Source organism: Aplidium turbinatum, chromosome 9, assembly GCF_918807975.1.
Source record: "Aplidium turbinatum chromosome 9, kaAplTurb1.1, whole genome shotgun sequence".
In the NCBI taxonomy this organism is placed as follows: domain Eukaryota; kingdom Metazoa; phylum Chordata; class Ascidiacea; order Aplousobranchia; family Polyclinidae; genus Aplidium; species Aplidium turbinatum.
In genome coordinates, this window is record NC_137480.1 from 24,988,194 (window position 1) to 25,000,773 (window position 12,580).

The 12,580-nt window shown below is 36.0% G+C and overlaps 1 protein-coding gene across 1 annotated transcript; it reads right to left on the reverse strand.

The window, feature by feature from the left end:
- Positions 1 to 3,944: 3,944 nt before the first annotated feature.
- Positions 3,945 to 11,586, reverse strand: LOC145777718 (small ribosomal subunit protein uS8). Its single transcript, XM_082589157.1, has 4 exons — positions 11,535 to 11,586; positions 11,071 to 11,219; positions 4,911 to 5,076; positions 3,945 to 4,063 (listed from the first exon to the last, which is right to left on the reverse strand). Exons 2-4 carry the CDS (start codon positions 11,201 to 11,203, stop codon positions 3,970 to 3,972), a joined length of 393 nt encoding a protein of 130 aa, XP_082445283.1. The 5' UTR covers positions 11,204 to 11,219; positions 11,535 to 11,586; the 3' UTR covers positions 3,945 to 3,969.
- Positions 11,587 to 12,580: the final 994 nt, after the last annotated feature.

Consider the following 12,580-nt stretch of genomic DNA (forward strand, 5'->3'; position numbering starts at 1 on the left):
AATGGCGTAAAACACAACTTACCAGACTGCTTCAAACATCTTGCCCCTAAGAAAGATCAGTTTTGTGACAGCTTAAAAATTAAAAAAGAAGTAGGCTGGTTACCCATCGTAGCTATAACATCATTTACACAGCAAAATGACGATGCCTTTGTCAAAATTTCCTGATTAAACCTTTCTCTTTCTCTTACTTAAACCTATCTCCTTTTGAAAAAAAAATATCTTCGATAAAAATGTACTGTAGCCTATCTACTCACTGTTTGCAATAACAAAACAAAGCTTTTGAGAAATGTCACTCTACAGATCATATGAAGACCTGAGTTGAAGAACTACTTACGTAGTCCAGTCCAGTAGAAGTCCAAAATAAGACTTTTCAGGTGAAGGAGGCTAAAGTCTTTTCAACGATGTTTCGTTTATTTCTATGCAAACACCAACGCGCGTGTTATAGCGAAATTAAGCCGCTTTTTAAATCAATTTCAGCGCCGGGACATACATCGATCATCATACAACATGTTTTAGACGATAACTAAATTTCCACAAAATGAAACTTAAGGGGCCTAGTTCTACAACCCAGGTTTTCATTGAGGCCCCTGATCTGTCCACTCTCATTATCATTTCAACTTTCAGAGGGAGATAATAAAAATACATCCGCTGATGTTCACTGTAAAGAACAGAGCAAACGCTTTTATTTGTAAAAGCGTTTGTCATTATTGCATAATAACAGACCTTATGAATAATTTAACTGATGGATTAGTAGCTAACTCTTATGCTAGTATTATGTTCCTATACGTTGAAACAATGCTCAAACCCAGGTTGCAAATGAAACATTTTTTATCAAAGATATTAACACTTTTACGTTTAAGTTGATTACCGTATCGGTTATTAAAAAAAATGTAAAAAAACTTAAATTTATGTGGATCACATGTAATTGGTTTTATGCATGAGACTCAGCAACACTCTATAGTTCATAAAGTCGCACAGTAAAGACAATATTTTCTTAGGTGAACAGTTTCCTGAGTCTGTAGTTTTTAAAAAAACAATTCGGGGAAATGAACTGAGTGTTTTGCAGACAAAGTCCGTTATTATGGGTAGACCAAGCCGCCTACAAATTAAAGTGTGCTACCACTTTAACAATTTGGTTACAAATACTGCAGTTTAAATGCTGGAACAAAATTAATACTCGAAATACAGCGTGATAAGAACCAACATAAATGAATTGGTGATTTAGGTCTGCCATGAATTGATGATATCATCACGCAACAATTCAACTTATCGGTCATGAATTGATGAATCATATGAATACACAAGTTTCCGGCCAAAGTAATAAAGCGAAACAATAGGTCACCTAAGCATAACCTCCACAACTGTCAAAACATTTGATTAATTCAAAGCACACTTTGAGCATTTGCCGTACTTTCAAAAATGTGTGATTGAAAATGTTGTGTGGTTTTGCGGATTCTGAATACTACACTGCCTTCACACAAGACTTTGAAACTCCGACAAAATTTTCTTTGCACGTAATCAGGTTAGTATTGTTAATAAATAACCTATTTTGAGTTTTTCCTTACTTTCTATCATCATTCTCAACCGGGAACAAATTCCATTTAGGAAAACATAAATTGCATGTAAATGTAGGCTAAAGGAAACCGATGGCAAGACTAAGTGTATGACATATGCTCAATTTTGGATCCTTTGTTTTTTGGAAGGTTTAAACCTTCGTCAAGGGGAAATTTAAAGTAAAAGAGTTGAGCACCTGTAATCGATGATTTAAGAGATTCAAAGTTTACATGGCAATGGAGAGTTTTTAAAAACCTTTCCATCCACCACTAGTTGAGAGCATAGAGCAGGACCTAAAGGATGATAAGAAAATTGACATCAATTGTACGACCCCCGCTAGCAAATTAATCCTCTGAAATAGAACTAATTTACTCGCTGGGACGTCTTGGATAGTTTGCAATGCCATTTTTAAGGAGTTTATTTGTGGTAGGCCTACAGAGCTTTACTATGGCGAGGAGACGGTTTTTCACAGCTAAAAGTAGCAGTACTTTTCGTCTGACTCTTTTCAGGAGCGGGATATCAGAGCAAACGTGGAGAGGCATACAGTAGATAAAAGGAAATTAGAAAGTAAATTTACGCTGATCGACGTAGAATAATTTCAAAGTAACAGATGTATTTTAAGGCATAGACCAATTCTTTTTTGACTTTCCAGAGTTATGTCACCAATTAGGATTCTTAAAAATTATCATTTTAAAGCACAGTTAAAGTAAATTTAGCCAAGAGTTTGAAATCAAAATGGCATTGGCTTCCAGCCATATTGTTGAAATAGAATGAACGTGTTGATAGTTAGCCAACTGGTAAGGCTGGCTTGGCCAACTGGTAACAAACAAAGATAAACAAACAAACAAACTTTTATTTGTGTCTGACAAAGTTGTTCATATCCAAAACAACGACATATAGCACTCTTGCGCCATCTAGCAGATACTTTTACGTTTAAAGAACTTTAAAATATAATAATTTTCGTCATAGCACATGACTTGGGAACTGTGTTCCGAAAGCTAGTGCAATTCGCTATTAGGTCTACCACAGCGAGCTCGCAGCATTAGACTAAAACAGGTCTTTAATATCTACATTGTTAAGTAAGCAATGACAATAGTGCTAAAAGAGAAACTCATTCTATTGCAGAACTTTTACAATCATTGCAGAAATAGAAAAATCTCGTGGCGTAAAAAATGGATCCTGAAGTAAAAAGCATAGCCTTTCTTATCGTCAATGCGACCCATTATTTCACTGTAGCCTATCCATTGCGAATTAATTTACATTTGAATCCGCCCTAATAATTCTATTGGTTAGCGCGTGGAAGAACCTTCAAGATCAAGCGGCGCTGGTTCGACTCTCAGGGTGTACGCTTGAGAAACGCACGTTAAGAACTGCTCTCCATTCAGCGGCATATGACGGGTGAAAAAATTCTACGCAACAATATTTCAACCATCGGACACTTCGCTCTGCCAACCTCGGTAATTGGCTCTCCACAGTCTACGAAACTACCAGGAATAACCTATCAAGTCTTATCAGTCCGAGGATAGATTCAAAACCACATCAATCATCTGTTGGCTTCATTTTATTGAATCCTGATTTGGTCAGAAACCAACCGACAACCGTAACGTAGGCTACAATGCATTGTTTTTTATTTACTCTGTTGTTTATATGTGGCGCTATTGAAACAAAATAAATTGCCTTGAAACGCATCCGCAAGGTGCGACCATTTTGCAGGCTTACTGGCAGCCAAACTGCTTCCATTTTTTATTTCCCATTGCATCAGTTGGTTAATTCTTTTCTAAATTCAGCAACTGCCCCGTCCCACTATGAGCAAGCCAAACAGGACTTGATGCGTCCATCCCATGGGCTGCAGCACAAACGGGTTTGGCTTGCAAACAATTCACACGGCAAAAGTTCCTTCAGCTCAATCTCATCTGTTATGGATTATTACACGTAATATCAATTTTACCTTTCAGGGTACCACCCTTAAAACGTGCTACATTTTAGAACAGTAATACTGTCAAAACTCTGTTCCGATACAAGCGAATTATACTGTATCATGGGCGATTGAGTTAGATCACCGTGCGGTTGTTTCGGTTTGACGTCTGCATGTTTTCGCGGCTGGTAGAGCGTGGGCCGTCTTGCAGCGAAGCAAAGTTACTTCTAGTGCTTAATTTTTTTTTAAATTTGTCAGCACTTCTAAAACAGCATTTTTAGGAGTTGCCTCTAGTGTAGTCTCAACGGACAAAACTTGTATCAAGTAACGGGACTTTGAAGCTATACTGTGATAATCTTGATTGCTATCATTCACAGCTCTAAGTTGCTACAACTTCTTCTGTGTGGCACCAGTATTTGTACCAACTAGCTATAGCCCTGTCTTGCTAATGCAGCAAAGAAGCCTCAGCTAGACATCAATAGATTTGCATTTTATTTGCGCTAAAAAAAGAAGCCGAGAATCTTTCCTCCCGTGTGTTTCCTTCTCGCCTCCTCGTGGTCCATGATCCCACAGCTTGTAGTCAATACGATATAACTGGAACAAAACCAAAAATAGAGTGAAACTGTTCACCAGGCATTTGATAAATAAAGTGACTTGCGTTCTCCTGGTGACTACAGGCTAATAGGTTACCTCCTGATGTTAAGGATGATGCCTAGCTTTTATTACCGACGTTTCGTCAGTCATCACGACTGACTTCATCAAGGAGGTTGAAACAGATAAACACAACCTGTTTACTAACAAATGGCACAACAAAAACATACTGACGAAATGAATAGTGGCAAAAATTAGAGTTAAAATTTTTTATATAAAGTACGGGAGCAAGAATCAGAGTTAAAAAATTTAACTTTCTTAAATTTTGTTTGACACTCAGCGTGAAAAGCACGCAACAAGGTGATCTTGACGAGAAATGATACAGCACTTTAAAACGGCCGAGGGATCTATGTCACCTACACCAACGCTTTATAACTTCAGCTTCAACTACGACTTAGTGATACTTGCAGTGAACGCATCATAGCAACATTGCTTGATCAGTTTGAAATGTTATCTTTCAAATAAGATCAGAGAGATTCCCGTTTCTATCATCACCTCAAGCAAGAGTGCATACGATGTGCTTCTAATCAGTTGATGGTAATAGATCTATGTGAAGGCGATTGCGGCACTTGGGGGTGAATCCGGCCACCCTCGGTAACGGGGACATCACCGGATTAATACTGGACTACTACTACTACTACTAACATGTCCCACCAAACCGAGATAGTAGAATCTTTGCAACTTATTTTTCCGTCAAGACTGCAGATACAATTTCACATAGCAATGATAGCATACATATAAGTTGATTGCCAACTTATTTTTAAATGTGACTAAAAAATTAAGATCTCACCCAAATTGTCTGGAAGGTAAAAGATTGTTCGACCACTTCTCCATATCTCTAATAGCGACATCAAATCGTGGGGATATAACTCCACATTTGTTTAAGCGTCCATTCAACTCAACAACGATCTTTCCAGACCGATGATCATCCACAATTTCAAATTCATTGATGTAACCTGAAAGCAAAAATATACTGTGTTTATCAACTGAATGCATAGCATTTCCATACACAGGACACAAAACAATTTGTAACCAATGCATTGATCAGAAAGCCTGGAGTATCTTTCACATTGTTCAGAGAGATTCCCGTTGCTTGTTCAGCATCACTTCAATGCATCAATCATCAACAAACTTTATTGCATTCAGCCAGGAATTATGAACATTGTACCTATGACATCATAATAAGTTAATGATTTGGTGATAAAATGGAAAAAGGCGCGAGAGATTTGGTTCGAAAAGAACTATGTCAGAGATAAGCGAACTCTGTGTCTGTTTCACTGATTCATGTAGCCCATAAAAATATCAAAAGATGGTGCAGCAACCAATCAAAAGAACCACAGACAGCCACAACTAAGAGATTTTCAGTTAGTCAGACTTGCTTGCCAGCTTTTGACAAATGTTTTCTAGTTTTTTACAACTAACAGACAATATCATGCTATTCGAAAGAACTGACTAACTAGACACACAGTCACACACTAAACTGAATTTGTCTTTTAAAAAGCAACATTTCTAGAACTATGACATGAGTAAATCTGCCCTTCACAACAGAAACATTTAACAGTGACAGCACATTTATTAAATTAGCAAACATATCAAAAACAAACTTCAAAAACCATATAACAAGTGGTTCCCAAACTGTGGTACACAAACATACCATACATAGCTATATCCCACATGCACTATAAACTTGGCAGCACTACATTACACTAAAAATATAAATGATAAAATCCTATTTTTTAGAAATTAATATTAACTGGCACAGCAACCAAAACTACTTGCAAACAGAAAAATCTAGTTCATACAAACAGTTATTTCATCAAGCTAGCGAATAACCACAGTAAATGAAACTGACTGACCCAGAACAAATCAGTTTTGCAGTAAATGTCACATGAAATTTAGTTTGGCAAACATGGCCATATTTCTTTTTGGGCAAAGACTATAGTGAAACAGGCCAATTCGCAGCGGTAATTCGCAAACTTTCTAATTATCGGAAATCTGTGCGCAATTTCAGCGCATGGTTTGCTACTACAAATGCCAACCTTCTATAGGTAAAACAACATGCAAACATTGTTTAAGCAGGGGTCCCACTCAAAAGTTTCCTATTTTTTTTATGATTTTATGCCAAAAAAGTCAAAAATTTTATGATTTTTTATGAATTTTTTTGGTTATTTTATGATTTTTTTATGATTTTTCATCAAAATTTTATGCTTTTTTTATGATTTTACATCAGAGCTCGATGTTTTGTTATATTAAATTTTTTAAAGTATTTCTTTTTACAATTTAAGGATAAAAAGCGATTACGGAAAAACAATCAATGCAAGTCATCACGTCAAACCCAACATAGGCTACAGCTTTTGAGTGGAAGTACAAAACATATAATAATATACTGTAAGCTTGTTATTCTTTACATTATTTCAATATGGTTAAATTGTTTAGCTCAGTTCAGAGCAAGCTGCACTTTAAAAATCAAATCAACGCAACAACAGACTTGCGAAGACATTGGGAATAACCAGTAGGCTACTTCTAGGTTCTGCAGAAATCTAACTTATCATAATTCCTTTGGAACAGACCTGTTAATCAGTATTTGCTGTGGCTTGATCTTTCTAGCATGGCTCATGTAAACCAACTTTTTAGTAACATTACCGGTACTCAAATGGTCAAACTGAATGTCCAGATCACCCTGCTTTGCTGAGTGCCGTAAATCAGTTATTATATTATTATACTCTTACTACAACCAGCCTAAAAAATAAAGAAAATGAATATGTAATGTGTGAAGAAAGTGAAATATGTGATGCAATAGTGCTTTACAATAAACGAAACAACTGTTCAGGAAGCTGCAATACCATAGTGTAGAACATGGCTAGTTGGCTACTATGTCACTTAATTAAATGCAAGAACAGTAGAATACCTAGTTTCAAATAGCTACAGACCTATATTTTAACACTAATAGGGGCTTTTCTAAAATACGAGTGGCCACTATATATGGTTAATGCAACCCAAAGCTGATCTAGTCCTATTTCAGATCTCGAACCGAGTCATGACCTTACTTTAAATAAGTTCAGGCTTAACTCTAAACTTAAAATAAACCTCCATAGGTATCATAACCAATGATCCTTACTCGACTAGTGGCCAAAGTGACCCTATGAAAAACTATAGCGGCCATTCATAGTATAGTGCAGCCTCTTCACAACACTGAATTGAAAAATGATAGGATAATGATGATAAAATTTCTGATAGGATGATGATGATAAAATTTCTGATTCTGAAGTACAAAAAACCTAATAAGCCATACTAGATCAAGAAAATGCAAACAAAAACTAAGAGAGATACCGATTGCAAGTCAGCATAATTTAGGCTACTTCACACTCACAGCAAGGCAGTTGAAACACGAACAAAATAGAAATAAAAGAAATAAGACTGAAAATGGCGTTCGTTCAATTTCAAAGTCAACTTAACTTGTTGAGACAAAGTTAATTGGTAAAGAATTCCCTTTTACGATCTTTTCTTTTTAATTTCAGTTTGGAGCCTAAAGCATTAGCAAGCACTTTCTCACATTTTCTTTTACGATTACGGCGATGTCAATTCTTGCTTCAGCTGCTTGAAAAACTTTTCGATCCAACGCTTTGTTTGACAATGCCTCCTGAAGCTTTGCATGCCCATCTCCAATAATTTCATTAGCAGCTTTAATGCTTGCTTCAGTTTTTTTTAATTTCATCTTCAATTTTTTTGATTTCCTTTTGTTTTTCTGCCATATTGTTGGCTTCAACAGTAGCCTGAGCACTTTCTTTCTCTTTTCTCAATTTTTCTTCCAGAGCTCTTTCCTGCTCAAGGTCAGCCATATACTTTGTATGAGCACCCTTTTAGTTCTGAAACTAGTGTTCTGTTAATGGGAAAGTTTACCACATCATCATACCGATTTAGTTCACCTTTCACCATTCTCAGTGCAACAATTGTGATTTCTTTAAGAGAACTTCTATGTGAATCAATCAAATATTTATTAATGGAGAAACTTCTTTCAGGACTGGCATTACCATGACTTAATGTTAGAACATATTTTGCAAGACAAAATAGTTGCGGATATTTTTTTATCCCAGCATCATCTAACAGGCCTCCAATTTTTGTCCAATAATAGTCAATTCTCTTGTAGGAAGACACTTTTGGTAGGGGTGTTACTGTTAAACCATATTTGATTAGTGCTTGAGTCCAGTAGGAAGATTGGGAATTGGTGTAGCTATTTGTTACTTTCAAGATCAGTCTTTTTGTAAAACTCATCTAGAATATCCTTAGATTGATACCATAACCACTGCAGTCTTGCCTTATCATAAAGCTCTTCTCTTAAAACAGATGTACATCAATTGCAGGACACTTTTTAAGGCAATTGGAGACTGTCCAAGTTAGATTGACGATAGAAGTTGTAGCTCCAACATTATTTCATTTTTCTGGGTACAAAAATTGGGTGCAACCTAATTCGTACTCTAAACACTTCGTACCCTCATTTCGTACCCTGAAAAGATCAAGAGAAAAAATTAAAAAAAGCCTAAGTGGCTGATCGCAGTATCGGCAATTTTAAAATTTTCCTCCTGAAAAGATCGAGATTGCATCCCAAAAATTGTGCCTGCTTAAGAACAGATGAATGGAATGACAAATGATGTAAAAGGTAACTTGTAGCAACCACAAAAAAGTTCAGACAGTCAGATTTAAATTTCTTGTCAGCTTCAGTAAGGACTGCAATATCACTGACTAAAATTTTTGCTCGTGTTCCAGCATCAATCAAGTTCAACGGCTTCTGAAGTTCTTTGTGACATCAAGCAAAAGATTTTCTGACTCTGTGGATGATGTTTTTTTGTTGTTGATAAATTTACTAAACAAAGCCGTGATCAGATAGCAGATTGCTGAGTAAAGAATGTGAATCAGTGGCTCTTCACATTGGAATAGGACTAAAAACCGTTCAAAGTCACCAGAAGCAAATGATACAAATGAAATATATTCAATCAAAGGATCTTTTAATGCTTCTGAAATCCTTTTGTATCTCTGGGTGGATGCAATGTTTGACTTGAAGTTTTTTTGCTGAGGCAAAAACTGCAGGAAATAATGTCAGAAGTCCCATTCAAGATTTAAGGACATGTCCGCCATGAATTTCGAGGCCTGAGTAACACATTGCTTGCAAATGGCCTCAATAGTTTCCTTGCCTAACCCTACGCTTTTTCCCAAAACATTGCTGTCAAATTATCCTTTCACCATTCTCCCACAATAACTGCAATGTCTTGAAATCTTGTCAGCGTCTACTTGTCTAGCCTATGTCTAATGACGTTTAAAACATGCAATGAAAGTATCTAGCTACGATCCTTTTCTAATTCCAGCTCCACAGGCAACGCTGGACTTGATTACGCAACCACATGTTATCCTAAATCAGTGCATTCAACAGACGGCGTCACAATCGTTGCACGAATAATTATTCTGTTATCATGGTTGGAACTGTTACACATTACACTATATCAATTTTTTGATTTTTACATGCTCAGTTCTCCATCACAACTAAATTTTATGATTTTTTATGATTGTGTCTAAATTTTATGCTATTTTATGATTTTTACCAAATCAAGCAAAATTTTATGATTTTTTATGATTTTATGCCGAGTGGGACCCCTGTTTAAGCTCAGATTATGTTTCCAGTGTAGCCTAATTAAACATGGCAACTGCGAATTCCACTAATAGTAATACAATACCAATTCGCAGTGCGAATTGTAAATTTCGCAGTTACCACTGCTAAATCGCAAATCAATTCGCATATCAAACCCATCACTTCCATATCTGTGGCAAACTGTCAATTGAAGCGAGCAAGGTAGTGGTTAGGGGTTGGAGGTTAAGGGGTTGGAGGTTAAGGGGTTGGAGGTTAAGGAGTTGGGGGTTAAGGGTTAGGTTAGGTTTTCGATTAACTGTCGTTCCAGGCCGTAGCCAGGGGGGCCTCGCCCCCCTGACAAAATCCCAACATTCAATAGCAACAGCTACAATTATTATCATTTTGCCCATTTAAATTTTTTTGGCCCCTCCTAAAAAAAAGTTGGCCCCCCCTTGCTCTGCGGTCTGGCTACGGCCCTGTGTCGTTCGATAAATTGTCGTTCGATAAACTGTCGTTCGAATGATATCGTTCAGATGCCTTCAAAGATACGAAATATATCATAACGAAAACCTGAGAACCTGCCCAAAGCTACTTCCATGACTACTTTCCACGAGGATGCAAAAGAATAAATAAATTCTCCACATTCAGAGTATTTATACACCCGTCCCTTTCTTTCCCAGCGTACTGGATTAAAAAGGTCGAGAATTAAGTTCCTAATTATCTTGGGGAAAGACTAGAAATTTTGTATTGTGCTATTTAAAGCTAAATGTTGTACGATCTGTAATTTTACATTGCCAAAAATTTTGCAGCGATAAAAATATGCTAAAATTTGAAAGGTTGATATTGCTGCGCCTGCCTTTTTTGGTTTAATAAAAACTTTAGAATCAAACAAACAAAAAAGTGCTAAATTACCTCAGTTAGGTCTCCTCTGCATAACCAACACAATTTTTCTGAGCAAAATTACCGTACACAATCAAATAAAAACAAAATCGGCCTCCACTGAGCTGTCAAGCTACCTTGGTTATTTTTCTTTTGGAAAATTTTTAAACATGCAATCAAAAAACTATTATGATAGCTAAGACTAGTTTGCCAATAAACTACAAAACTTCTTTTTTTTTATTTATCATAACAAATTACTGTTTAAGACATCAGATCACAGCAAAATTATGCACAAATTGCTCATATGCCAAGACCTGTCAATTCTGTTTATCTGAAATTTCAATAAAACTTAAAACTAGAAAATGTAATTTAAGATGAAGAAATAGCATCACACTCATCACAGGGACAAAAAAATATACAAAAACAGATTTTCTATTATATGTTAACTTACCGTGTTTCATCATTACTGTAAGAAACTTGACGGTAACTTTTGAGCATGGTCGGATGAGAACTTGCCTCTTTCCTCGCTTTTCCGCATTGCATATGCTTTTCAAGGCATCTGCCAGCACACTCATACGCACCATGATGGTGGCGTTTTACCTGCACAAAATACAAGTTTAAGCTGTAAAATGTGTTTATAGAAATCAACTGAATGCCAGTTAATTTTAATACTTTTGATTCATGCACACTAAGTTATAATTACAAGTACAGTTATAATCAATGAAAACCAAATGGCGCTTTTGGGAAACTGAATTAAAATTGAGCTATTTCTCCACAGTATGCCTTGTTGCTCCTCCACCCCTTCAGCAAAGACTTACTGCGTTTCAGAATATATTTTTGTAGTGATTTCGCGAAAATTTGTAACAACAGTACTGATTTATACCGATTTCCAACCATCATTCTTTTAGCTCTCACCGTTATCTCAGAGAATACAAAAAGAAAGAATTGGTTTTGGACACGAGATTCGTTGATAGCTTTCAATAGAAAATAGTTCAACACATTTTAAAAAGGACTTTTACTACAATTCAATTTAATTCAATTCAATTCAATTTATTTTTCTTTGTCAGAATGCAAAAGAAATGATATTGTGAAAAAGAAATACAGTAACAAAACTAACAAAAGGAAAAAGTGGCAAAACCTGAACAATGAAACAACAAGGTCCGATTCGAATTGTAAGCAATTGCATAAAATAAATTCGGTATATTTCAAAAAATGTATGGATACTTACTTGTCATATAATTGATGTTTTGAAGCAAAACAAGCAATTTTTAATTTGTTTGCTCAATAAATAAAAACTATGTTGGTTTTCGAATAAGTTATAGCCTATCACAAAATTGAAACAAAAAGTATACGCCGCATGTTTACGCGTAGAATTTGCGGTGCATACGTACATCTCTGCGCCCTGGTAGTGTCACCAGAATAAGGCAATCGCTATGAGCCTTCGCATCTTCTTCTTTAGATCTTCCTGAAGTTAGTCTAATTCGAAGAGCTTTAAGATATTTTTTGAATCATGTAAATAGAGCAGAAAAACACCAAAAGAACTTTACAACAATTATAAAACGAAATTTTACCATTTATATCAATTGTTAGGCCTACATCAAATATAGTCAGGCCTATTACTCTCTAAAGCATCTACAGCCTGTTTCGCCCTAAAAGCGGGATCATCAGAAGGTCCTTGTTCAAATGGAATCATTCTAGGATTCTATTTGAATAAGGACCTTCTGATGACCCCCCTTTAGACTGATACAGGCTGTAGAGACTTTTAAAAGTAGCTTAAATAGCCTAATAACTATATTTGATCTAATTCGCTCTGCTTGGCTTTTTGCTCGGTATTGGGCACTTTTGTAGCATTTTGTATTTTAGGCGACTGACCTCAACTGGTTGATTTATTTGATACTAAAGCAGCTACGTAGCCTAATGGCTCTTGTGTTGTGTTTGCGAACACCTCCTTTTTTAGTTAT

Coding starts and splice junctions, on each gene's coding strand:
- LOC145777718 (XM_082589157.1), bottom strand. CDS start 11,203: ATGGTGCGTATGAGTGTGCTGGCAGATGCCTTGAAAAGCATATGCAAT. Junction 5,077..11,070: donor TACAGTAATGATGAAACACG/GTAAGTTAACAT, acceptor TTTTGCTTTCAG/GTTACATCAATGAATTTGAA. Junction 4,064..4,910: donor TTACCTTCCAGACAATTTGG/GTGAGATCTTAA, acceptor GTTTTGTTCCAG/TTATATCGTATTGACTACAA.